The sequence below is a fragment of the Pyrenophora tritici-repentis genome, chromosome 9 (genome assembly GCF_003171515.1).
Source record: "Pyrenophora tritici-repentis strain M4 chromosome 9, whole genome shotgun sequence".
NCBI lineage: Eukaryota > Fungi > Ascomycota > Dothideomycetes > Pleosporales > Pleosporaceae > Pyrenophora > Pyrenophora tritici-repentis.
Window position 1 is genome coordinate 1,627,361 of NC_089398.1, and position 26,767 is coordinate 1,654,127.

General features: G+C 50.5%; 9 protein-coding genes across 9 annotated transcripts; 7 read left to right on the forward strand and 2 right to left on the reverse strand.

Annotated features, from left to right (window-relative positions):
- Positions 1-154: 154 nt before the first annotated feature.
- On the forward strand, positions 155-2,485 carry PtrM4_149920 (CorA, Mg2+ and Co2+ transporter; the record flags this gene model as incomplete). Its single annotated transcript, XM_066110026.1, has 5 exons — positions 155-335; positions 385-487; positions 533-1,862; positions 2,041-2,235; positions 2,288-2,485. The coding sequence occupies 5 exons, from the start codon at positions 155-157 to the stop codon at positions 2,483-2,485; spliced, it is 2,007 nt and encodes a 668-aa protein (XP_065960009.1).
- Positions 2,486-3,374: 889 nt separating this feature from the next.
- PtrM4_149930 (SPS1, Serine-threonine protein kinase) lies at positions 3,375-6,074 on the forward strand (the record flags this gene model as incomplete). Its single annotated transcript, XM_066110027.1, has 5 exons — positions 3,375-3,911; positions 3,985-4,343; positions 4,392-4,561; positions 4,610-5,400; positions 5,460-6,074. 5 exons carry the CDS (start codon positions 3,375-3,377, stop codon positions 6,072-6,074), a joined length of 2,472 nt encoding a protein of 823 aa, XP_065960010.1.
- Positions 6,075-6,642: 568 nt separating this feature from the next.
- PtrM4_149940 (glucosidase 2 subunit beta precursor) lies at positions 6,643-8,466 on the reverse strand (the record flags this gene model as incomplete). The annotated part of the gene is made up of 3 exons (XM_001938559.2): positions 6,643-7,292; positions 7,352-8,287; positions 8,361-8,466. 3 exons carry the CDS (start codon positions 8,464-8,466, stop codon positions 6,643-6,645), a joined length of 1,692 nt encoding a protein of 563 aa, XP_001938594.1.
- A 999-nt stretch (positions 8,467-9,465) lies between these two features.
- On the forward strand, positions 9,466-14,656 carry PtrM4_149950 (DUF1421 multi-domain protein; the record flags this gene model as incomplete). The annotated part of the gene is made up of 3 exons (XM_066110028.1): positions 9,466-10,289; positions 10,334-11,205; positions 11,247-14,656. The coding sequence occupies 3 exons, from the start codon at positions 9,466-9,468 to the stop codon at positions 14,654-14,656; spliced, it is 5,106 nt and encodes a 1,701-aa protein (XP_065960011.1).
- A 1,182-nt stretch (positions 14,657-15,838) lies between these two features.
- Positions 15,839-18,276, forward strand: PtrM4_149960 (uncharacterized protein; the record flags this gene model as incomplete). The annotated part of the gene is made up of 3 exons (XM_066110029.1): positions 15,839-16,037; positions 16,089-18,194; positions 18,254-18,276. The coding sequence occupies 3 exons, from the start codon at positions 15,839-15,841 to the stop codon at positions 18,274-18,276; spliced, it is 2,328 nt and encodes a 775-aa protein (XP_065960012.1).
- Positions 18,277-18,565: 289 nt separating this feature from the next.
- Positions 18,566-18,703, forward strand: PtrM4_149970 (uncharacterized protein; the record flags this gene model as incomplete). Its single annotated transcript, XM_066110030.1, has 1 exon — positions 18,566-18,703. One exon carries the CDS (start codon positions 18,566-18,568, stop codon positions 18,701-18,703), a length of 138 nt encoding a protein of 45 aa, XP_065960013.1.
- A 558-nt stretch (positions 18,704-19,261) lies between these two features.
- Positions 19,262-20,949, reverse strand: PtrM4_149980 (Phytase domain containing protein; the record flags this gene model as incomplete). Its single annotated transcript, XM_001938557.1, has 3 exons — positions 19,262-19,377; positions 19,441-20,385; positions 20,433-20,949. The coding sequence occupies 3 exons, from the start codon at positions 20,947-20,949 to the stop codon at positions 19,262-19,264; spliced, it is 1,578 nt and encodes a 525-aa protein (XP_001938592.1).
- Positions 20,950-22,250: 1,301 nt separating this feature from the next.
- PtrM4_149990 (uncharacterized protein) lies at positions 22,251-24,242 on the forward strand (the record flags this gene model as incomplete). The annotated part of the gene is made up of 1 exon (XM_001938556.1): positions 22,251-24,242. The coding sequence occupies one exon, from the start codon at positions 22,251-22,253 to the stop codon at positions 24,240-24,242; it is 1,992 nt and encodes a 663-aa protein (XP_001938591.1).
- Positions 24,243-24,977: 735 nt separating this feature from the next.
- PtrM4_150000 (DUF3328 domain containing protein) lies at positions 24,978-25,862 on the forward strand (the record flags this gene model as incomplete). The annotated part of the gene is made up of 2 exons (XM_001938555.1): positions 24,978-25,383; positions 25,438-25,862. The coding sequence occupies 2 exons, from the start codon at positions 24,978-24,980 to the stop codon at positions 25,860-25,862; spliced, it is 831 nt and encodes a 276-aa protein (XP_001938590.1).
- Between the last annotated feature and the right edge of the window lie 905 nt (positions 25,863-26,767).

A 26,767-nucleotide genomic window follows, 5' to 3' on the forward strand; every position in this document is an offset into this window, starting at 1 on the left:
AGTCGGGATCATTCGCTGCCTTGTTGGGGGCCGAGTTAAATTTCGCCTAATTGGAAACAGCCCGACTTGGTACACCGGTCATCTCTATTTAGCTTGCCTCTTGCTCTGGGTCGAAATGCCACTTTGCCTACTATCTAGTATATACCCAGTAACAATGGATCAATTCGTTCTTTCCTGCAAAACGTATCGTCAATACCCAAGAAATCTAAGACAGCATGATATCTCTTCATATAATGTGAAGAGTTATTCCGACAGACTGGAATCTCTGTCAGGGTCGCTATTCCACCCAAACAAGGCCGCTGTTGACTTCCTCGAATATCGCGATTCAACGGACTGTACGTACTCTATTCACAGTCAACTCAATGAATACTAAGTCTATCAAAGGTCATATCAAATCATGCGTCAAAGACCAACGCGAACTGGAACTCATCTTAGGCTGCAGGAATTTTGCCCAACCAGAGGACATCGACCCTAGACGGCGATGCGTGTAAGAGATCACTGAACCCACCCCAGCTCTAGCTAACGGCAACAGATTTCTGAGTGCTGGTCACAGCCGAGCGTCGTTACGCATTACCCATGACATGTTTAGCTTTCTGTGCACGTTCTTCCAGGTCAACCCGTCATTTCTGGATTTTTTGTTCCCGTTTGGACGGCAAGGATTCGCACGGGACTTCCACTTCAGCGGGCTGAGAGACGAGTCTCGACTAGCTAACTATTTGGACTCATCTATACCCACTGCGCTGGGCCGATCAGGAAGAGATATCCGGTTGTGCTACAACCTGCGGTCAGTAGAACCGTGCAAAGATCATTCACCATGGTCGATACGACAATGTGCTGTATATCACACGTTCGACCTGAAAACTAGGAAAACGTTCTGGATATTCGTCAAGGGGAACAAAGTCATCAAAGAGAGAGTGACCGAAGCTCTTGAACGTTTGAACCATATCGATACTGCTACCAAGAAACCAAGACAGCCCGTTCATTCACCTTCTTGCGATGAATTCAATACATCGCTCGAGATACATCTCTTGTTGTGCAATTGGTCAGGTGAAAATTGGCGTTGGTACATCAATGAGCTAGAAGATCAGCTTCAAGCTACGACACAAGGAGCATTGGAATTCAAAGTGGAGAAGAAACTCACGCTAGTGACGACACCCTCTGTATCGAGTGTCATGAGTCCACGAACAGGTATAGGCATCTTTCGCAAAGCGTCCTGGGCTCCTCACCCAAGCCGTGCGTCGCGATTTGAAGCTTTATCTCCATTGTCGATACCTTCGGCTGTCGTTCCAGAAGATGCTATGCAATCGCAACCATCGCTACTTTCACAGCCTCCAACGAGGCTTAATACTCGTTACAATACTTGGTCAACGGTGCTGCCAAGAGATCCTACCAAGAGAAAGAAATTCGCATTTATTAGACCAAGTTCCCTCCTCAAGTCCGTTCCATGGCCGTGGAAGGTAGAAGATGTCAGCAATAGACCGACGCCATCCGATAATGAGAAACTGGCGCCGTCTTCAAACAAATTTCCACCTCCGCAACTACCACCCTCTACATCGCAAGATGAACTGGATAAAATTCCAGGTACCTTCACATTTCAGACCCTACAGGACATTCAGCACATCGAAGAAAAGGCACAAGAAGCTCTCCTTCATATGAAGCTAAATATGGAGGTGCTTACACATCTAAGACAGCAGTACCAACACTTCACGCATCACACCAACTTTCCCAACGAGATGGCCCGCCACCGTGAGGAGAGTCTTTTCAATTTTGACAAAGGTGTAATTGGAGTTGAAAAAGACCTGCGCATGCTAGAATCACAGATTGAAACACTACTGCTCCTTTTGAATAACAGAAAAACATTGGTAAATACTATTTCTCTTAGTCGATTGCATCGGCATTTCCATCCCTCGCATCTCGAATAACAAAGCAAGGCAATTACATCGGTTAAGGTCTTGGTCGAACCATCATCAAGCGTATCAAATACAGCAATATCCTGAATCACATATGTGTAAAATTGCCACGCTAATGAACAACCTACAGGTTAGCGGTATGCTGCAGCACCGAAGCTCCAAAGCCAGCGAATTTTACGCCAAAGAGTCAAGGGAGTCCGCGGCTCGCATGGAGGAGATGACCTTGACGATGCAGGCCCTCGCCGTAAAGACTACGCAAGAGACTGTTTCAATGAGAGTGATCACTACAGTGACTCTCTTTTTCCTCCCGGCAACCTTCATTGCCGTAAGTCCTCAGTCATCTGTTACACACTTACGCGTTTACTGATGCCGCACAGACTTTCATGAGCACAGATATTCTCAAATTCGAGAATGACAGACAGGATCTGCAGACAAAGGGCCTCAGCATATACCTTGCCATATCCCTGCCTTTGACGGCATTCACATTCTTTGTTTGGTACGTTATCTATCGCTGGGCTAAAATGAAGACTGAGGCTCGGTCCGACAAGCTATCTGAAGCGGTCAGTGAGGTCTAAAGTGGCAGATATGCGTAAAATAGGTAGAACACAGGCGATTGAGCGTTGCTTACAGCCAATTAAGTTTATGGGTAATATAGATTTCCTGAGTTATAGTAACAATATCATTTCGACAAGAGATGCCTACGCCTGCTAAGGTACCGCTTTGTGACTGAAATCTGTCGGCGCACACGAGCCGAAGACGTATACAGGCACAATGTGCTGTAAACGAACCATACATACTTTTGGAGGTTGATACCCACACCTGTCGGGAAGATGAGTGGGCTTATCGGATGCTTTGAGCTGAATGGTCGGCAATGGACCGGCGCGTCTTGGCAGGTTCGCGCCTTCTCAGTTCGCTTGACCGAAACCTACTTACCTACCTAGTTATCACCATATTAAGACGTCTATGTTTCCTATCTCTTCAAGGTTGGGCTTCAATCACTCGCGCATGTACAGTGCCAAATTGACGGGATCAAGCCAGCAAGTAGCTGCTCTTTCGCCCAATTCAGCCTTGAAAGCGGCTGGCGCTTAATCTACTGCTTTTTGTTCTCGTCTCTGTTCCATTACTGCTTCTCTTATCAACATCGCGTCTTATCGTATTTTGAGTACTGTCCTCTACACTTCAGAGAAGATGAGACCGCAACCAATGTGTCGAGGGGCGGCTGAGGTAGATTTGTATAGTGGTGGCTGACAGACTCCGGCGGGGTCCTTCATTGCTTAGCGAGCCTATATGGCTGCCAGGCACCCGTCAGGATTCAGCCTCGCTGTGCAAGGCGACGGAAAATCTTTGCAGCCTATAAGCCTGGCACCCCGATATCTTTTGGGGCGCTGCCATCATCTCATTTCAGCTCTCCACACCTACATGACCGCTTGCCTAGAAGACACATCCCTATGCGCGACAACCCCGATGGCTACTAGAGCGGCACCCAATGAACTTCGCGACTTCCTTGACCAGCTGAAACAATGGACGTTATTTGCGGCGAATCAATCTTTGCCAGCTGGCGGTCGAGCATTCATATCGATACACCAGCTCAAGAGATACCTTGACAAAGAGAGGCTGCGAAAGCTTCTATGTTACGTTCAACGTACTTCCCACAACCAAGAAGTGATCCAGGACAAGTACATAGTTGTGTTCGCGATTCTTCTCAAGATTGGAAAGGGCGCTTACATATCCCACTTCACGAGCCACGACTCCCTAGCAGACGACAGGCTGCCTTTCGAACACCCAAATGGTTGGTTTGGTGAATCAACGTCCTTCTTCGAAGAATTCTACAAAGCGCAATGGCCATTTTGCGCCAAGCGGCTCGAGCGAGGCCGCTTTACCGACAAATGCGTCCCCGAGGAAATGGTCATACCGTTCAAAAGGATGGAAGTGTTGAAACAAGGCCCGAATTCTACCGTATTCCGGGTTGAGGTATTCCCGGAATACAATTATCTTACTCAGGTAAGTTACGGTTACCCTGTGTGTGTGTGTACAGCTTTACACATCGCACAGTCGCTGACAGCTTCACATTAAGGATGAGCACGATAAACCGACTACCAACGTCTTCATCTTGAAGTCATGTCGATCAAACAGGAGGAAGTTTTACGATAACGAAGTGGAGACGTATAGGGCTCTTTCAAATCACCCAACCGGCGGAGACGCTCTACAATACATAGCTCACTTCTATGGCTCATGGACTCAGGGGGATACGTGTAACATACTGCGCGAATATGTCGGAGGCGGTACCCTGACAGAATATTTCAACAAAACTGAGCCGCCCATGTCAAAAGAACACATCCTAAAATTCTGGGAGAACTTCATACAGATCACAAAGCCAATTGCGAGTATACACCATTATCCCGACCCAGCGAACGCGCACTCGTATCAACAAGGGTATGGAGTAACGCACTTACTGTAGATGTTCCCCGCTAATTTCCTCAGTCTACATAACGACATCAAGCCGGATAATATCCTTGTGTCCGAACCGTACGGAGAAAGTCCGTACGATGTTTTTTTCAAACTCTCAGATCTTGGTCTCGCTGGATATGTTCTAGCTAGTGATTCTGACCATGAAGTGCATTCACGCGATGTACATGGCACGCAGATGTATAGTATGTCAGCAGGGAAGCTGCCTCGCGCTCGACGCTAACCCGTGTTAGGCGCACCCGAGTACTTTCGCGGAGAAGGAGACAGTTTCAAACGGCAAAGCATAAAACAAGCAAACCCTAGCAAAGACATTTGGTCTTTAGCTTGTGTGCTCAGCGAAGCTGCGACATGGTCTGTATTTGGCGCCAAGGGTTGGATCGATTACCATGACAAACGAAAAACAGCAACTTCTGCTGTCCCATCAATAAGGAATACCGCCTATAGTGGGTGCTTCCATGATGGCACAAAAGTGCTCCCCGTTGTTCGAACACAGCATCGTGAAGTTATACACAAAAGGCGAATAAACATTGATGGTATCATGCCTGAGGTGATACACACGATCGAGAAAATGATGGGACATAAAGACTACCGACCGACCGCACTCGCGGTCTACGAACATATCACAGAAGCTCTAGATTTGGCTAGGCCACTGGAGCCGACCGCCGTTACTCAGTCACCCGCGCAACGATCACCGCCTCCAGTACTTCCTCACGAGGGGCTCGGGCTGAGAATAGGCCAAATACCAATGCAATCGCCAACCCACCATTTCCCTTCCCCTTCAAACATAATCGAAGAGAAAAGGAAAACGTCTAATTATGTTCCAAGAACACCTGGAAGCGCATCCAGAGTGATGTCGTATAGATATGACAGCCCTAGTGCATCGCCCATGTTGGCTAAAGAAGGGTCGGATCTTCCCTATGCTAATATAGATGGAGTATTGGAATGGATCTCAAAAAAGAAAAGCTCTTCGGCAGTGAGACTAAAAGATCAAGACTGGTTACATAGACTACATGGCCGGGATCAGGTAAGTACAGCAAGGGTGGGAAATCATTCTCAAGACAGTAGCTAACCAAGTACCACCAGATCTTCCTCATTGATGACTCGAATTCTATGAAAAAACACTGGGAGCAGGTGCGACGCGTCTTCGAAGCTCTAGCATATCTAGTCAAGGAACTGGACCCAGATGGCATCGAGCTCCGCTTCACCAATAACTGCTCACTAGACGACCGCAGTAAAGACCGGAGGAACCTCATCAGAACTCTGAAAAGAGTTACGCCTAGCGGTCAGTGTCAGATGGGCCTTGCACTCAGCAAGATCCTTCCACGTTATCCTCAGAATCAACCGGACAAGCGATCGTCCTGGCGGCCCGCGCCGGCCGAGAAGACCGGGATGAATATATACATCTTCACCGATGGCGTTTGGTCAAAAGAGAATAACTGTGTTGAGACTACGGTACAACACATCGAGCTTTTGGTGGACAAGCTAGTACAAAGTGGCCAGCTTCAGGGAGTCGGCATCCAATTCATTCGCTTCGGCGACGACCAAGTTGGGAGGGAACGCCTCGACTTCCTGGATAACGACGGGTTACAAAACTATCGGGTAGCAACGGACGTCGTCGATACAGAACCTGCGACAGGCAACGTATTCAAAATGCTGCTTGCGAGCACGGACAGGAGCTGGGATGTACAGTACAGCTGAAGTCTGGAAGAGCTCACTGTTTGGGCAGACTTGATCACCTAGGTTTGACATACTAGTGTACAAGGGTCACTGTTGTCGCCAGACACGCCTATTCGGTGCCTACCCACACTGTCAAGTATTTTATGACACCTAGGTGTGATCACGCTTGATGGTATAGCGGGATGACAGCCAAAGATTGCACTACTCCGCAAGCTAAAACAAGGGATGAAAGAGGAGTTATTGGAGTTACTTTACGTCGATCCATCATTCGGAGATACCCAAGGACGGCTTGTATCCTGTTTTCTTCTTCCATGTATATATATGCAGTACATCCACTTAGGGAATGCATTTTGCCATGACAGTTTACATACTATTCTTCCATTTTGTCACGATCATCAGCATGGGCCATGTCTAGTAGAGGAGCCGATGTAGCAATGAAAAAGCTTAGTAGTTTAAGTTTATCGTTCACGTCATCTATGTCCATGTTTTGCGCCTTGAGGATCACCGCGGATCAGTCGCAATATGCTCAGCTACCGCTTCATCATCATGTCGCTCACCTACTACATTTTCCCCTCACATCCGCATGCTTTTACAACTCACTGTGTTCTGGAGCAGCCTTCTTTACCTCGACGCCACAAACGGCAGGCGTGCCAACCTCCATTCTATACACGCACTTCTCCTCCTCAACAATCTTCCAAATCTCGTCCTTTTCCGCACACGCCAGAATGACAAATGTGCTCCTGTTCGGGCCGTTCCAGCAATGCTGACCGTTTTCGTACCTGATGGCGATGCGCTCGCCGCTGCCCAAGCCCCTGCCGTCAGCAGGTAGCACCTCATCGACGGTGATGGAATCGATGCGCGCAAAGTTGCCCATGCCAGTATGACCACCGCCTTTGATAGGCTTCTGCGTCGTCTTGTCAAGGAAGCAGTGTTCATATGTGTATTCGCCCGAGTCGGTAGACGTACAGCGGCCTTTGAGGGCGCGGAAGATGGAGTCGGGGCCGTAGTCGGTTGTGAGGTCTTCTTCGTGCTTTGTGAGTTCCGACTTGTCGTTATCTAGCTCTTGCTTGGCGAAGTTGAGCGAAGACTTTGCGTCTGTGACGGCCTTGGGTTCGGGCGAGTCAGGGTCGGAGGTGTCGGCGAGGATGCCGTTCTCGATGAGCATGACGCGCAGGTCGCGGAGCTTGCTGTCGACCCAGCCACGCACAGACTCAGGTAGGTATTCTTCAAATTGGTAAACTGTAGAGGTTGGTCAGTTCAGCTCGGTATTTGGCGCGTGTCCTCAGGCCTGCACTTACGTAGCTCCACGTCGGACTCGTCAACGGTCTCAAACTCTTCCCATTTGATGGCGCTCTCGGACTCCAGGTTCAAAATCTCATCGAGATCACGATCCAGAGCGTCGTTGGCGCCTGGCCGTTCTTGTGCAGCATAGTTCTCCCAAGCTTGGACGGCGCGTTTGACACCCTCGTCGTTGAAGTTGGGGTTGTACTCCTCCTTGAAGCGCTTCAGCATACCCTCGAGCTCCTCCACTCTCGCTTGTGCAGCATTCCTCTCATTGCGCACCCGGACGACGTTGTCAGTGAGCTCCTGAATCCTCTGTTTAGCTAAGCCAGCCAGTACTGTGACCTTTCCGCCTTTGCCTGCGCCCTTGACGGCCTTGCCTCGCTCTGCCCTCTCGACCTCTGCCAGATTCTTCGTCAGTTCATCGACCTGCAGTGTCGCACCTTCAATCTTCGTCTTGAGTGTCTCTATGCGGTCTTCGACCTCCTTCCGCATGCGTCCAGCCTCGGCAATGAGCTCTTTCCGCCGTTGCTTCGCAGCACTGAGGCTCTTCTGCCTCGCCTCGTCCGCCTTCCTCCACTCCTTGCCTATCTTGGCACATTGATCCACACATTTTATACCGCCCACACCCTCGTATTCATCGCTGCCATCACAGCAGAGTTCGTAATCGCATGCGCCGTCATTGACGTTTGTGAAGGGGATATAGCTCGGCTGGTGGCCCTTGTTCTTGCAATAGAAGCCGGGGAGAGCAGGCGTGGCGTTGACGTCCTTGGCCTTGAAGCTCAAAGGTTGGGGTGGGGAGAGCGGTGAGAGGTATGCACATGCCGCTGTGCCTGGCTCGTCGGACCCATCAGGGCAGTCGCAGTAATCGTCGTTCAAGCGGGAAATGGGAAGCGTGATTGAAGGATTCGAAATACAACTAAATGTCTCGGCGTCCTTGTAGTACTTTGCAACTACACATTGACTGTCAGTACACAGCTTGTTGTGTTTGTAACCTCTCCATAAGCTTCACTAGGTACAACATACACTCCGGGCCTACACCCCGCGGCCTGGCGGGGTCTGACGCCGCATCTGCAGTGCTGGCGAGGATGGGCAGTATAAAGGCTAATGAAGAAACGTGCTTCCTCCCCATTTTCAATGTAGTCGAAGCAATTGCAGGCTTGAGACTCCAAGACGCCTGAAATGCCACATCGACTTAAGTTCCAGGGTCCAACCTGCCGACCAATCGCATTTGGACCATGGCTTAGTCATCCAAGCTCCCTGTCCGCCCGCTCCTACCTTCACCTCCACTCCCCGGTCAGGGCTACGATGCTATCACCCGGGCACCCAGGGAGCGAGAAACCAGTGACACTTCACTTTCACCCTCTCTTCCTCCCTCTCCACGACCACAACAACGTAGTTTGATGATAATCAAGGCTTATAAGAGAGGTAAAATGAAGAGTAAAGAAAGAGAATATAAGATAGAAAAACCATTATTAATGTTCCTGTCGGATCGTGAGTATCGGTAGAGACGTCGGCTGCTGGACACTTCGGCCCGACTTCGGCCCACCTTGCGCAAGAGCTTAGGTATACCTTCGTAGCACCTATGTTCGTAGATATCAATTAGAACCACCGAACAGAATGCATTCCTAGTTATCGTTATTTCCCTTTACGCACTTAGTGCAAAGCCAACCAACACTGATCAGTGATTGCTTGAGGCGATCACAGACAGCAAGGAAGAAGAGACAGACCGCATCTTTGACAGCCTCCCTAACGCACGACGTTATACTCCTGAGAGAAGATTCTGTGCTAAGAACAGAGCGAGGCAGAGATAACGCATAGCGATCAAAACCTCCCTCTAAGCTGCTAATCCAGGCCGAAGCTCGATTACAGCGCGTCAGCAACGCACAAAGACACACTGTTGAAATCCCGACGCGAGAAGTCTTGGGACGACTACAGCACGTCAGCAGCGCAGAGCGACAGACTATTGATATCCCGACGCGAGAAGTCTCGGGACGACTATAGTGCGTCAGCAACGCGTAGCGATTCCGTACGAGCGTCCCCGGACGATCCTATCACGTACAACCACAAGCGCTGGAACCGACCAACCAGCTAGACAAGACAAGGCAACGCGTCAATATACACCGGCACGATGGCAGGCAGCCAGAGCAACTCTGGCGATACAGACGCTGATGTTCAAGAGCAACTACTCAACTATCCATCCGAACGCAATACAAGCAAGCGCGCAGAAACTATATCCCCAGGAGCGAAGTTTACTGCTGAACACCTTATGCGACACTGTCCATACACAGTCACGTTTGACTATATCAACCCATCTCTCTGGGGTGTACCCGCACCAGAGGATGCAGACGAGACGCACGCAACAACCTGGGTCGCGAAGGCTATCCACGACTACCATGTAGGAATGGAATGGGATGAGAGACTATACTTCGACTACCAATGGGACTTTGAAGGATGGACACGAGAGCTATTCCAGAAGGTTGAGCGCACTACGCTAAGATCTCTGAAGACTGTGCTCCGGTATAGGGGAGTCTATACAGGCAAATTTCGGGCTAGAGTAGCTGATTCCCTCTTCAACTTACTAGGAGGAGAAAACGCTCCCGAATGGGACCCTGCAGAGTTCAAGGCCGAGAAGTTTGACGAACGTTCTGAGGCGTACCAGCGTCAGCAGAACGCACATCTAGCAGCCCCTATAGATAGACAAGCGCAGCAGCCACTGCAACAGACGCAGCCACTGGAACCGCTACAGCCGCAGCCACAACGTCCGTCACAGGGCGAGCAGTATAGAGTGAGACAAGGCGTTCGAAGCCACCCGCAATATCAAGAGCTACAACAACCGCCCTACGCGATCAATGCCTATGCAGGACCACAGCCTCGACAAACGGAGCAGGCTATGCAACCACAACAATGGTACCCGCAGACACAGACACGACCCCAGCGACCGCATACGGCGAGGTGACACCTTTCCCTCAGCAACCTACAAACCGAGTACCTGACAGACCCCTTGGCCTACCACATGACCCGTACAAGACGCTACCGCCGCGATGGTCTCGCAACGATCGGCTCGAAGCCAATACGATCACGCAGTTCTCTAAGCTATGGGACAATAGCAACAAGTATACAGGGAATGCGTACGATCTCCTAGACGATAAGATTAAGATCTTCTTCAGCATCTGCTGGCAGGTAGATATCCAGGAGGAGCAGTTTCACGCAGTGTTTCCCCGTATCCTTACCGGGCGTGCAGAGACGTTCTACATACAGGTTGTAGAGAGAGATGATAGCTTTGCTGATGCGTACATGGCAATCAAAAACCACTTCGACCATGACGTCCATCACCAGCACTACTACACAGACTGGACGACTACAACCTTCGCTCGCACCCGCGCAGAGAACCCTGATAAGGGACTACACGAGGTTCTGCAGATCCTGCTTGACAAGCTGCAGCTATGCCAGCGTGCCCTTGGCAAGAACTTTGAGGGTGAGGATGCCCTCCGCACTACGGTCATCAATGCCTGCCGAGGAGTACCAGAACTTGAGATGGCACTGTTCAAGCCAGCCACAATCTGTGAAGGACTCTTCTCAGATCTACGATCCGCAGTGGAAACACACCTAGCACGGCAACACACCGCCCAGTTGGTCACAGAAGATCAATACTACCTAGACCGCCGATACAACGGCAATGGAAGGATCCGAGGTGGATCTCGAGGTGGAGGAGGATTCAGAGGCGGATCCAGAGGAGCATACCGAGGAGGCGAGCAGCGCGACGACAACGGACGAGGATTCAAGCCACGTTGGAGGAAGAAATGCTTTGTTTGCCGGAAGGAAGGATGCTGGTCTACCAACCACACAGATAAAGAGCGCAAAGATGCCCGTGCGCAGTTCTTCTCTACGCTATACTTTACAGGTGCACAGCCCCTGAGGACTTCTCCGTACATCTTGCAGAATACGAAGGGATCGAGCACACCAGCCAGTACAATCAGAGAGGCTGGAGAGAGGAGGAAGACTGCGAGGATGACGAGGATGACGACGTCGCGGAAGCACATTCTGAACACCAGTTCTTCAAGGAGCAATGCCTTGCAGACCAGGCGTTCTTGCATCATATCTCGGGCGACGACATATACAGCCGAGACGCGCCGTCAGCACCAGCATCGCAGTTCCTGCTTGAGGACCGCTACACACGATCTGTGTACCAAGGAATCCTACCAGATACAGGCGCTGCAAACGTATCCACGGTCGGCAAGGAGCAATACCTCGCACTTACGAGAGAAGATCCGACGGTTAAGTTAGACACATCTACAGCAGGGAAAGCGTCTATTAAATTCGGAAAAGGCGAGGCTACAGCGTCGATTGGCACCGTGCAGGTCTCTACGGAGATCGGAAAAATCAACTTCGAAGTGCTCGAGGCGCCTACGCCGTTCTTGCTATGCCTTGCAGACATGGACCGCTTAAAGGTATACTTCAACAATACGACAGACGAGCTGGTTCAGGATGACGTACACATCCCGGTGATTCGCAAATGGGGACATCCTTGGTTCCATCTAAACAAGAGAGAGAGAGCAACTATGTTCCTAACGGAGACAGAATTGCGACGGCTCCATCGACGGTTTGGACACCCAGCTGTTACGCGACTAGTCAAACTCTTAAAGGATGCTGGCCATAACGACTTCGAAGAAAGAACCCTAGAAGAAGTCACTAAGTTCTGCCACCACTGCCAGCTCCACAGCTCCGCGCCGCGCCGATTCAAATTCACTCTTAAGGATGATCACCACTTCAACTATGAGATCCTGGTGGACGTAATGTACCTAAGCAACAAACCTGTACTGCATGTGGTCGATTCCTCAACAGCGTTTCAAGGCGCGAGGTTCCTCAGCGCTATCTCAGCTAAAGAAACATGGCAAGCACTGCGGATACTATGGATCGACACCTACCAGGGACCACCCGACATCATCACGCATGATGCAGGTACTAACTTCGCGAGCGCAGAGTTCCGCGCAGAAGCAAAGATCATGGGAGTCACATGCAAGCAAGTACCTACGGAGGCGCACTGGTCTATCGGCAAAACTGAGAGGTACCATGCCCCTCTACGCCGGGCATGGGACATACTCCATGCAGAACTCACTGACACTATGTCCGACGACGCGATTCTCCAGATGGCTGTGAAGGCTGTTAACGATACTGCTGGCCCTGATGGACTAGTCCCGACGTTACTAGTCTTTGGAGCGTACCCACGAATGACTGCAGAGTCACCGCCATCACCATCAATGGTCAAACGCAGCGAGGCTATTCAAAAGGCGACGAAAGCCCTGCGCAAGCTCACTGCAGAGCGCCAAGTTGCAGACGCCTTGAACACCCGCAATGGACCAGCCACTGCAGACATGCTCGCGCTCCCACTCCAGAGCGAAGTCTTAGTATGGAGAGAGAGTGATGGCTGGAATGGCCCGTACAAGATCGCCAGTACAGATGGCCACAACATCACTGTCGACATGGTTAATGGTCCAGCGACATTCAGATCAACTGTCGTTAAGCCATACTACAGACCAGACCACCTGTGGAGCGACCCTGATGCGCCACACGCGCCGAATGAGCCGAATGAGCCGCACGAGCCGATAGCAGTACCTCCGGCAGCGCAACCACGTAGAAGAGGCCGCCCTCCAGGGTCAAAGAACAAGCGGAAGGCGCACGCGTACATCACCAAGAAGGAGCAGGACGATCTTGAGCTAGCTATCAAGCTACGGAACGATGGCGTGATCACAACCTCAGGCGCCCCCTTTGAAGCGTCTGATGACCAAGAGATCAGCGACCTAGTAGGTCGTGGAGTCTTCAAGTTTGAGCAATACGACGAGAGGCTACACAGCAAGATCCGGATCTTTAAGTCACGCCTAGTACGTGAGGTCAAGGGAAAGACAACTAAGCCTTATGAGAAATCCCGTCTGGTTATCCAAGGCTACCAAGACTATGGCAAGGAGGCTATCTTAACGCAGTCGCCAACCATCCAGCGATGTAGCCAGCGCCTGATTATGTCGCTGGCGCCTGGGCTAGTACAAAGCGGCATGAGCGTTGAGCTACGTGATATTACGCAGGCATACCCACAGGCTCAGACAACACTGAAGAGGACGATACTCGCACACCTCCCTACCGAGCTGGTACATCGATATCCAGAAGGCACGATACTCCACGTGATCAAGCCACTATATGGGATCGCGGAGGCAGGAGTCCACTGGTGGACAACATATCACGGACACCACTGCAAGGAACTAGATATGTCAACATCTACGTACGACCCATGCCTGTTGATCACGAACAGCGACGACGCAGACGTCTTCGGCATCGTCGGTATGCAGACAGACGACACCCTCATGCTCGGAACGACCGCGTTCTTATCACGCGAAGAGAAAAAGATCCAGAAGGCGCAGTTTAGATCAAAACCAAAGGCTATGCTGACACCAGAGGTGCAGTTAGACTTTAATGGATGTACACTTACGATGGACGCCAGCAGAGTCTTAATCCTCAGGCAGAAAGGACAAGGAGGAAGGGTCAGGCTTGTTGATATTAGGGCACCCGACCGCGCGCAACAGTACACCGAGCAACGCGCCCGCGGAGCGTACATCGCATCAACATGCCAACCAGAGGCATCATTTGATCTGTCCGTAGCTGCTCAAGCGCAGCAACCATCAGACGAGGACATTAAGGCACTCAACAAGCGCCTGAAATGGCAGATGGAGAATCTCACTCGTGGCCTACGCTACGTCACTGTCAACCTTACGGAGGCTAAGTTGATAGTCTTTGTAGACGGCTCCTTTGCCAACAACAAGGACCTCAGCTCACAGCTAGGCTTTGTCCTCATGCTCGTCAACGAGTCCATTGGCGCCAACACCTTCACAATACAAGGCAACGTGATCCACTACAGCTCTACAAAGTGCAAGCGCATCACACGGAGCGTACTGGCCTCAGAGATCTACGGCATGGTCAACGGCTTTGACATAGGCATCGCGGTTGCAACCACGCTAAGGATAGTTACAGAACGACTTGGACTACCTGCAATTCCCTTGGTTATCTGTACAGACTCGTACTCCTTGTACGAGTGCCTAGTAAAGCTTGGGACAACGAAGGAGAAGCGCCTCATGATCGATATTATGGCGCTGCGCCAATCATATGAGCGTCGCGAGATCACGGAGATCCGCTGGATCAATGGCGAAGACAATCCTGCAGACGCCTTCACGAAGGCATCGCCAAACCGCGCTCTTGAACGCTTTATTGACGGCAATAAGCTGACAGTCCGAGTAGATGGATGGGTGCAGAGGCCAACAAGCTTTGATGTTTAATGCTATACACTGTCACTACCGATACAAGCAGAGTTACTAGCTATCCAGAAAGAAAAGACTTCCAGTGTCGGATCGTGAGTATCGGTAGAGACGTCGGCTGCTGGACACTTCGGCCCGACTTCGGCCCACCTTGCGCAAGAGCTTAGGTATACCTTCGTAGCACCTATGTTCGTAGATATCAATTAGAACCACCGAACAGAATGCATTCCTAGTTATCGTTATTTCCCTTTACGCACTTAGTGCAAAGCCAACCAACAGTTCCAGTAATAGGACGAAGGTGCAAAGATTCGAATATAACGGAGGTGTCAACTTTTTCTCGCTCCCTGGGTGCTATCAACGTCGGTATGTACGGTATTAGAAGCTACTCGTCGATACCAGTGTCGATTACATACACAATATCTACCGTGCTTCTTCTGTGGTCACAGGTTGTTGGCGGGCCTCACCTTAAGCGTTTGAAAATCATGTGATCCCTCCATCACCCCGGCTTTTTCGAATCTACGTCTGTTCAAGGTGAAAATGCAAGCATGCATTTCTCAACCCTTAATCGCCGTTGTGGCTGCTATCGACAAACATCACTTCGCTCCACCTCAACAACTGCACAACTTACCTTATTGTGATATCTGAGCTGCCTGTCCAACACGGATATGACTTCCAAACCAGCAAATCCAGTTTTATGTCTCTCACCGCCCTTATTGTAGAGTCTTCTGCCTACGATCTCGTGATCCTATCATCTCCAGCGCCAGTGTGTTTGACGCAGCTACCAAGGCCGAGAGCTGTAGCTGTATCTGAGCAACAAACGGCTCTTTACCCCGCGCAAGTGCAGCGGCATCGGGTTTGTGACCAATGATCGCTCCAGGCAGAAGGCTCTGTTTGTCAATAACTCAACGCCGACTGTGAGCATTTCAGCTCTTAGGTGGCGGTCAGTCTTTGCAGCTACGGCAAACGCAGAAATTGTGACTCGATCGCGCCGATGCCGAACCTCGAACATGAACCCCATGTTGCAGCATGGCTGAACTTACCGGTTCTATTATGCACGCTGTTTGTCAGTGCATCAGGTTACGCGTCATGGCTTTTTCGACCACATGCTTTTAATGTCTCCCTCTTCAAAAGCACTTGCTCCTGTCTATCCTCACAAGCCCTGGTCTCCATCAAGTTCGTAAGCAGTATCTCTTCGTCAAGGAGATGGCGTACGCCGACGAGGACGAAGTCGACTGGAGCGATAGCTCCTTGTGTGCGCTTCCACCACCTAGCACTATTGAAGCTGCAGCTGGCCCAAGCAACCTCGACCAACATGGGCAAGCCGGATGCAACCGAGGCTCAATGCTCAGGTCGGGAATTGATGAAGAACTCATTATACCTTGTGAGCTTCCTCTGGGTTCAAGTAAGATGTATAATACTTCTTTACCGAAGCTACACAACTCACACAGTACAGGTATCCTGAACAGCAACAGCACTTCTCAGGACCCCTCACATACGAATGGAGCACGAAATGATGTTCTTCCTACCCGCCGAGCTTCTAAGAAGGACTACTCTAACTTTATCCTTTACGAAGCGAGCCAGAAGGCATACGAACTTACATCATTGAATGCCTTTGTGGCGCATGCCTTGCATCCCAAGCAGATCGCTCAATGCTCTGGAGAAGGAAACTGTGCACAGCCCACTATGGAGGACTACATGAGAACAGTCACTCGCGACATCACTCATATTACGAAGAAAATTGTTCGAAACACCCATTGTCGCACTGTTCATCTCCTGGCAAACGACAAGAAGCAAGGTGCACCGTTCTTGGACGTGTACAAGATCAACTCAGAGGCTTTCTCAGACTATGGGCCTGATAACTTATTCCCTGTAGCAGACAGGGTGAGCACATTATGGCACCGTGCCAGCCAGAAGCCATCCATGGTACGATTGTCAACGGATGATTACAGTCTCGACCATGGTGTTGATCCCTTGGAAGAAATCGAAGAAGTCACCAATACCCTTCTTAAGGGCAACTGCCACAAGACCTTGCCCGCAGGTCGAGCTGTGAGACTGCCAACTTTTAAGAAACAAAGAGGCGAGCGCTCATACGGAGCAGCTGTTAGGGAGAAGCCAGTTGTCGCACCGCGCGGGGATTGGCTTGCATTTCCACAGTACAGTCTTCCAGTCGTGAATCGTCCTACAAACAAGCCAATTCACAAGTCGGATACCCAAAACTCACTCCAATTGTTACCAAGGCTATCAGCGTCGCACCATGTCCAGGATGGTGACCATCCTGCTGGACTATTCGTAGAGCCCGCAGAGTATCAACATGATATGGCTCAGCCCCCCCTTTCCCAGTTTGAGGAACTCTTGGGTTCTGACGAAGATGGCATTCTCGACATCAATTTTGCTAATTCACCAGCACTAACTGAGGACATCGCACACACGGAAAAGGTCAATACTTGGCGATCAAAGCTAGTCAAAGACTACAAACAGTGGCTGGAACGAAGGCGGGGGTACCCACTACAGACCAATGATCGAGCGGTTATGAGTACCGGAGAAGCTGTGGCTGCTGCTATCGCCCTAGGATTTCGTCCCACGAACAGTGACTATCAAGAGCAAGTCGATGAGGCAGGAGATGACAATACTATTGTTCCAACAATAGAAATCCCTACTAATCCTCCAAGTACGCGACGGCCTGCGAAGAAGAGAAGGATAATGGAAGAAGCTGCAGGAGGACAGCCCACAGCTACCGTTTTTATCAAACAGAAAACGATGTCTGCCAAGTCCTCGAACAAGTCGGTGATGAATCCTAGGCCGCAGGCGCTCCATCCAAGTGGATCATGGACCCTCGAGGACCACCAGGAGATTCCTCCCACTGCCTACTTTGAACCAATGTCTATCGATGAGAAGCCAGCTTGGCGTTGTGGCATCAACCATGCACTTGGTAGTTACTACAATGCTGGAGACTGCAAATCATGTAAAGGTTGCAATACTAATGTCCGAGATAGTCCGGTGAATATAATGGACTTTTTCATGCCATCAAGGACCTATTTTTACCAACCTGTACCAGACAATCATTGGAAACCAACGAAGCCATTGAAAAAAGCACGAAAGGCTTCAAGTATATGTCATAACGCCAAGGCGAAAGATGCTTATTGGGAAGCTATCGATGCCGGTGCAACTCACGACGAGGCACGGCAAGTCGCTGCAGATACTGTTGTTGAATGGCTCAAGCCGAAGCCGAAGCCACTACCCAAAACACCCACGCCTGAGCTTGAACCGGAGCCGGAGCCCGATCTTGGTCCTCACACCAGTGGCTCTACGACTATGGAGCATGGACAAGAGATCCCGGATGGATCATACTGGGAAAAAGAAGATAAACATGAAGAGTATGCTTGGAGATGTGACGTCGGGCATGCCTTCGGACGCTACTACCTTGCTGGCGACAAGAAAAGCTGCCCTGGTTGTGGATCAAGCAAGCAAGGCATGGGCAAGCGTGCGACAATGGACTTCTACTTACCCCCAGGGGCTGTAGTACGCCAAGAAGCCCCCGGTCTATCAACATGGAAGCCCCGTGCTTTGAAGCCGGGCAAGGTTTTCAAATCCAAGATTGGTCCAGTTACGCACAATCAGATGTGCTCCAAAGTTTACCATGAAATGATTGCCCATGAAAATGGAACGGAGGAGGCTTTCGAGCTTGCTCTGATGGAAGTCGATCAGGAGCTGGATAGACGAGAAGAAGAGAAGTTGAGGAGACATCAGGACAGGAGAGGTAAGGAGGTGTCGAAAGCACTGAATGAGACGACAACTGCGCATGCCAGTCCTACGAGGAGCAACTCGGCAGACACTGACCAGACTGAGAGTTCCGATACTCGCCAATACGGTGGCAAAACTCTCGCTGGCTCAGAAACGACTTCAGTGCTTGCGAAGAGGAAAGCCGATGACATGGACGAAGAAGGGGCGGACGAAGAAGAGGAAGAATACCACACTTCTGGTTATGCGTCGAGTCCGCAAATGGGTGGGGGTATTGATGACACGTCTTCCGATGACGATGAAGAGAGCTCTGGCTCGGATAGTGAGTGAGAGGTATTTGCTGAGAAGGAGGCGGCAGGAGGATGACGAAAAATCTTTAGTTTGTTATCTGTTTGCTTGAATTGTTTTGCAACACATACGATGGGCTGTATGTGCTATGGATACACGGCATGAGGACATGATCTGTTGGCAGTATCTGTCGATTGACTCACATGTCCAATATTCTTTGTGGACTCTGGAGTCTTGCTTACATGGCATTCTTATTTTGGGGATATGGGAATTTCCCTGTTTTGGCTCATACGATCAGTTGTATGTGCTATGGATACACGGCACGGGGATATGGTCTGTTGGCAGCACATGTCGATGGATTCACATGTCTAGTATTCTTTGTGTATTTCGGGGTCATGCTGACATGATTTTCTTATCTTTGGAGTTGTTGGGGTTTCCTTATTGCGGGTATTGTTATGTATTGCCAGCTGCATCCCTATGGATATCCACGGAATATTATGCTTTCAAAATTGGCCATACTCATCTATTAGACGCTCAAGTCTCACTGACCCAGAACCCATGTAAGTCGATCACGATATGCCACCACGCATCTCAACTATCCTAATCTTCTGTGCTAGACATTGCACTCGGCACCTTGACTTTGAAGACCAGAGCCTGGATGTCAAGATCAAGACCCGAAGCATCAGCATACCTGGTCTGGCCACCGTTGATATATCCTGCAACACTCCGTTAGCGACACGTCCTAGATTCAACTACTAGAGATGAGATGAGCTACTTACCATCCTGAGTAATAAAGTCGTTATCAGACAAGGAGATGAGATAAAACTCCCTCGCTGCACTCTTATCATCCGACGAAGCGGCAGATCTACCAATAGAGTCGTTCGCATCCACAGGCAGCAGAGCCAGGCTCTCCCACTTCTCATTCAGCAAATTAACATCCTGCACACCGCCATTATGTAGACCAAATTTGCCGAGCTGTGCGTTGTCGTTGAAGGATAACCAGGGACAGTACTCGGCGGGTTGGATATCTTTCTTGAGCTTGCCCTTACTACTCGCAATCTGTCCGCCAACGTCATTTACACCTGTTTGATTGACCAGATTGGTGGCCTTAGAAATATCAATAACATCAACGTTCCTGTAGAGTGACTCGGAAGACTTCTGTCCGCGGCCGGCGTTGGAGTCATGCGCGAGGACGAGGAATTGGGTGGGGCTGATATAGTGCATTTCGGACTGGATGGCTACTTTGTCGTTGGGGAGAACGGGAAGCTGGACAGCGTATTCGGCTTCAAGCTTCATTGTGCCGTTGCAGTTTTTGTAAACGAAGAGACGGGTGTTGCGACGCTTTTTCGAGGAGGTGCCGCCGTCTTGGACGGTGGCGCTTTGGAGCATGGTGTAGATGTACTCTCCATCTGGGCTCGAGGTCAGAGCTTCTAGACCTTGGTTGTTTGATCGTCCGGAAGTGGGATCTTCGGGTGTTATAGTGTATGTGGGATCGTAGATGGGTGGAGAGTCTGCGTCGAAGCTATCCGTGCCGTTGCGTTGAGGGGTGATGGCATCTGGGGTTGGGGTAGCACTTTTCATCTTTCCTTCTGGGTCGAACTCATAGATGTAGGCAGCGTACTCGTCACTTATCCAGAAATTCCCGTCTTTGAGTACTAGACCTTCAGAGTCTAGGGAGATACGACTACCGCCATCTCCTTCCCCACCGAAACCATTGCCAGTATCTGCAATTGTAAGCAATGTCTAACGAGAGAAGCGGCTGTACGCTTACATTGGGCCATGGGTAGATCTGGAAACCCCGGGTACTGGGTCCTTCCAGTGGCATCGAGACCTGTCAAAGGAGTGCTGTCGGGCCCATATAAGAGTATGGTGTCATTGTAAACAATCTTGAGGTTAGGACTAGCTGGCTTCTCGATCTTGGCTTCAACCGGTGTAAAGTTGACGTAGAACTTGTGAATACGGCTCTGGGTGTTCTGTGTGCCCTGTGTATTCCAGCCACGGTCAGGTAGACCATAGACCACACCTGTATACGAATCACCTGCGAGTTTCCAAGACTTCGGCTCCAATGCGATGGCACTTCCGATACCGCCAATGGTGTCGCCGTACTTGTCACGGGTATTGCTGGGGAGCTTTCCGTAACCAGCGAGCGTATCGTATTTATACACCTGGTTGTTGCAGGTAGTAATATTATCAGCTGTCGGAATGGTTGTAGTCTGGGTATTAATTGAAGCAGCGACTACCCAGCTGACAGATACAGCTAGAAGTCGGAGAGAAGTGGCAAATATCATGTTCAAAAGTAGTCGACAGTGGTGTTTCAGATGGGAGCTTGAAAGGATTAAATTTCCTATGTCAACAATCGCAAATAAACTCGCATCTCGCGATGACGCGACAACTATGTACCGGACCTATTCCAGATAAAACTGCGAATAAATTCTGCGTATGACCGTTGTTTGGCTACTCGAAGTGAAGCGATTAGATTCATTCCCATATGGCCCCCACATGAGCCGCGTATGCAGGCATGTGGCGTCAAGAGCGTAGGATGCAGGGGCAGGTGCTGCTCGCAGAGCACCAATGGGGTACGGCAGAATGTAGTTCAAACATGGAAGCCAATATTTGCAGATCTCCCGAGCGGCACGATTCAAGGCGCGGTTGTGGATACGGAAGCACACGTTGGCCGGAAACATGCCATGAGTCGTTGACCGGAAATTGGGCCTAGGTCTGCGTCTTGCCGCAATAGGCAGGCCACACCAGGACATTCACAGGCCATCCGATCCTATATGCCTTTGGGGCATGCATAAAGATGAAATTTGTCATCGTAACGATGTGTGTTCATGTCGGCCAGCCCCAGGGAAGGATGCAGATATCCGCGTCGCGTGGGGTAATGCTTCGTTATTACCGGCACCTGGGCGTCATAAAATACTTAACAGTATGGTAATTACCATCTAATAAGCGTGTTTTTCGACTACGCTGGCCTTTGTGTACTAGTATGTCAAGTATTTTATGACACCCAGGTGCCGGCACCTGAGTATAGCAGAAAGGATCTGTGTATGTTGCAACACCAATACTAACAAGCATAGAGTCAAGCTTGGTGCATTTCTACCTTTCCAGATAAGTTGTTTATTTTGAATCAAACTCAATTTTGATGTGGCGGCCGTATCTCAATCGCATCGATCGCTCATGTCCGAAACCATCCCAATCTCATCGCCACAGTTGCTGTTATTTCCCCCGTGAAATTTCTCTGTTCTCACTGCAGAAGACAGTGTCATAGAAGCAAGTGCTTCGAGACGTGGCTTCTTCAGGTACGATGAAGCGTCATGGCTCCCGGCAGTACCTAGGTAAGTACCGACCGCAACAGAGCTTCTTCCCACATGTCGACTTCCCAGTTTTTACTTGACTTGTTTTGCATACGCAGCTCCTGTCAACAACTCTATCCTAATGCTCTCATACTACTGACTTCGGATAGCCTAACTCAAAAGTCATCCTTACCGACAGCGACGGTCGTCTCTCAATCCTAAGTGAAGGTGAAAGTCATCGCCTTGACTTGGCTCACGCTTATAGCCATCGTTCATTTTCCAAGGCCGCGGGAATAATGCTTGGTTCAGGCGAGGGGTTTATTACCAAGCTCGCTTCATACCTCACAGCAGACAGACATCCTGTTCCCGACGAAACACCATCCACGGAAGATGAGACTTCCCCCACGACCCCGCTTACTAGCAATGCTACAAGGGAAGACAATATTTCAACTGGCAACAACGAGTCAGCAAAGTCCATATCGACAACTGGCCCAAGACGTTCAATTGCAAGATCTGCCAGTGAGACGGTTGTGCCGAGCCAGACTCACAGTGAGCGATTGACTGCGATAACCGTGTTGAATACTGTCCACTTCAAAGAAGGCGAGCGCCGTGTAACCAATGTACCCCAACATCTTCCACGGGCTGCACTGCAACCTCCTCGCCGTGCCACGCAGCGCTCTATAAGTAACTCACGACTCGAACTAAGCTCTCCCAATCCTGATGCTGCGACACCCTTCACTGCCCTCCAGAAGCAGCACAAAGAGCAAGCGAAATTTGCTACCAGTCGCTTACCTAGACCTGCTCGAGCTCGGCTTGAATCTTCTTTGAGCGGACCTGCGACTAGATCAAGACCGAGCCCTACTAGATCTACTGCGTTACGCTCAAGTTCGGATCCCGACCTAACAAAAGCATTCGCGAACCCCAGAACACGCGATCGTAACGTACCACTCAAACCATGTATCAAGAAGAAAGCAGGCAGTGTCATCGCTCCTCCACCGGAAGAGTTTCAGCATGGAAAAGTCACCGCTGGGTCCAGGACTTTGCGCCGCGTAAAGACGGTCGATTTCGAAGGAAACGGTTCAAGTTCATCATTCTCGCTATCGCCAGGCCATTTCACTCAGGACAGACCGAACCCACTTTCGAGGAATAATTCCGAGAAGACCACTAGGCGTGCTAGTGTAACGAAGAAGATAGCCAAGACCTCACCTTCATGCCCGAACACCATAGGCACAACGAAGAGTAGTGTTGCAGACACTGCAGTCACACGCACAGATGTCCATGTCATCGCCATCGCACCCCAATGGGATGCGCAGGATGTTACCAACGACGAAGATATCGATCCGGCGACGCCGACTATGCAGATAATAGAGACGAAGAGTGCAAGCTACGAGATAGTCTGGGACGATGTACCACCCGAGCACAGCGCCAGAATCATAGGAAGACGGAGCTCGTCTGCAAGCCATGCGTTGGAAGCAGCCGCTCCAGGTGCGCCACGTGGTCTTGAGCGAGTCAACTCGAAGCTTGCGTGTTGGTCAGGAACATGGAACACACCTTCGGAGAAGTTCAAACCGACCATCGTGGTTTTTCCCGACGACGATGGTCGATCTGCTTATCACGATTGCGCGATAGAGGTCGACGATGAACTACTAGTATCAGCACCCCCGAACAGCCAGATGACAAGTTGTACTTCTTCACGCTTCCCATCTTGCCCGCCATCTCGTACGGCCAGTGCGCCAATGACTAGGACAGCTTCGAAGGAAGAGATGACGTTCTCGGACGCCCTGAGAGACACACTACCACAACTCCCAGAGCATCTGCCCCCAGTTTTGGAACAGGCTCTTCCTACCCCTGATGGTGAGGTGAGGATTGGCGGTGGACGAGATATGAAACCAGCCATTGGGTTTCGTAAGCTTTCGAATGTCGACGAAGCAGACACAAGGTTCCGAGGCCATCGTGACTCTGTCACCATGGCGCATTCCCGACTCGTCCGCTCTGGAGGGGTTTCCGCGGAGCTTTTTGCACATAGGGATTCCATCTCCATAGGAAAGAAGCGTATACACGCAAGGAACCATGCAACGTCTGCGGTCAGAGCGATACCTCGTCGTAGAGAGACAATTTGCGAAATGCGCAACTTCCTTGACGATGATGACATGTCAGGGGTGTCTATGCCCGCGGCCGATTTGGTCAAGGAGCGGGCTGCTCAAGCGCTCAGAAACAGTAGCTCACCATCTATGCTTCGTCCGCCACAACAGACGCCGAATCAACGCCATATTCGGATTGTGGAGTAAGTTGACCAAAAAGGGCCGGTGTTGTCGCGCAACAGTGTCAGCATGTGATGGAAATTCCTAGAGGCGGTCTCTCGCAAACATATCCCTATAGTGAAAAGTGGAACATATGAGGTAGCGCGAATCAATATCTGTACACGTGCCTATTGTCTCAACGAACGTATACGGTAATAATCTAGTTGCGTGTGTGGTGAGGATAGGATGGATCGGCGCTTCCAAGGTCTCCGAGGCCGATGCCGACAGCACCTCGCATACAGCCACACTCGACACCAACTGTACGTTGCAGACTTGATGTACCCAGCTCCTTGTAGTAAACCGCCTTCGTGTAATACTGCAAACCCCTACTTAGTTTACATTGCCATGGAATCAGCCTTGACCATTGGCTCATTGTTACCATGCCCGAATCGACGACGCACTGCGGCTTCTCGTGTTGAGCGAAGTGCCTGCTCTCTGTGCTCTTACGTTGGACATAGCCATCCGTCTCGGCTGATGAATTGGCTTTTGTTGATGATACGGCGAGCGCCGCGATGGCGGATTAAGTCTACATGGGCTTCGCTATAACGCGTGTGACAAATGGCGTCGCAGGACGCGTTTGAGCATACTGGGCAATCAACACCATGTTGCATAAACGCAGTACTCCTCTCTGTGATCTCAATGATACTTGTACTCATCACAGCCTAGCCACTAACATTCCTGCATTCGGACCATACTTACACATCTATACACGACGATCCTAAGATGGCAGTCGACGACGCGAAGGACACGCTAAAGCGCGGTCCGCGTTACGACACGCTACCCAACACCGATGACCACTCGGATTCCAGTACAGAGGTTGGAGATTGGGATACAGAAGACGCTGTGCAGCCAAGGCGGAGAAGAAAGACATTCTGGCGGAGAGTGAAGGGATACCGGTGGATGCTAGACACGACGCTTTTGCTGGTCATAGTCGGTCTGCTCGTTGAAAAGAGGTGGCAGCATCAGGCGAAGAGCCACCAGTATGAGCTTGCGGGGGACATTTCAGGTTTCGCGCCAACCTTTTCACAACAAATCGTCAGCTTCAAGCCGAACGATGTATTTGCTCCGGAGAACGAGACGGAGTTTTGGGGCAAAGAGACGCAGGATGCATGGCTGAGTATTGTGCCAGGTAAATGCCTCTGCTTTTCCTTCTTTCCAACTTGACAGGACTGACAGATTACAGAGGGGCTAGGTTACGTCAACGTAAAGAACGCGAGCGACTATTCCAACCTCCCAAAACCTGTCCACGATTACCCCGGCCAGACTGTGTACACGACGTCGGTGACGCATCAGCTACACTGCCTCTATACCATTCTCGATGCCTATAACTCGATGAAGTTTACCATGGCGAATCCCATGTCACCGAAGCCGGTCAAGATGGCATGGCATATCAATCACTGCTTCGAGTATATCAGGCAGGCGATCATGTGCGCGGGTGATGTAGCGCTGGAAGGTGCTGCTACTACTTTCCCACACGGTGACAATGGCGAGGATCGGGGAGGTAGTGATGGATGGGACGCGAAGCACGTATGCAAAGACTACAGTCAGGTGTACGCCTACTTGGAAAAGGAGACGATCAACCACATGAAGTGGATATCTTCAGAATAGCGTAATCGACGTGTTTGCCTCGGGCGATGATTAGTATCTGCTGCCGGAATTATGTGAAGAGTTAATCTATGACATCAAACGGATAGTGAAGAAATTTGAAAGCACTCTCCACATTTTAAGCCATGATCGAATAAAAGACGAGGCACGTAGTCTCATACCATTGCATACCGGATCTGAGAAGGTTTCCACCTCTCGGTCGTGACCGAATTCAGTGCGAGATGCGAGCTGCGAGGTAAAAAAGTGTCCGACTAGGCCAATCAGCGCCCCTGTGATCTGACCTCGGTCGCGGATTAGAGCAGGGATGCTGCAGCGACCGGCATCACCGAGAGTCGACACTACACGCGTCAGCCACGCTCCGAGGGGTGCAACCTCAGCATTCGGGCGCCTGCTCCAAGGTGTATCGGAGCATCCAGGCGAGTTGCTCAATACGTATGCGTGCCGTAAAGCATATTGGGCCAAGCAATGTGGAACCGCGACGTTCCGAAAGAGGCGTATATGTAGGATAGGTATATATATGAGGTGCTGACATGTCTCATGGACGCATATCTCGCATCCGGCCAAGCTTTGAATGTGCCGTGTTGGCTCGCTCTCGCCAAAGAAAAAGCTCCGAAGGATTTTGTGGGGGAACAAAGCAAGTAGGTAAAGGTCTACTACCCCTAGGTTATCAGTTTCTCGGGAACGCCACCTTTAAAGACACGGGACCGATCGAGTGCACCACTCGTACGCCATCTCGGGAGAAGCGGAGAAAGAGGCAAAGTTATCTCCGCAAGCGATTCACATCATTAGTCCGAAAAAGACAAGTGACGACAATTGCGTCAACGGTGAAGCTGACTGTTGCGCCTTCTTAAAGCCCATATTGGCGCCGTACCTGCGAAGCCAGCATCAGGGCATTTGCCATTCCCGGA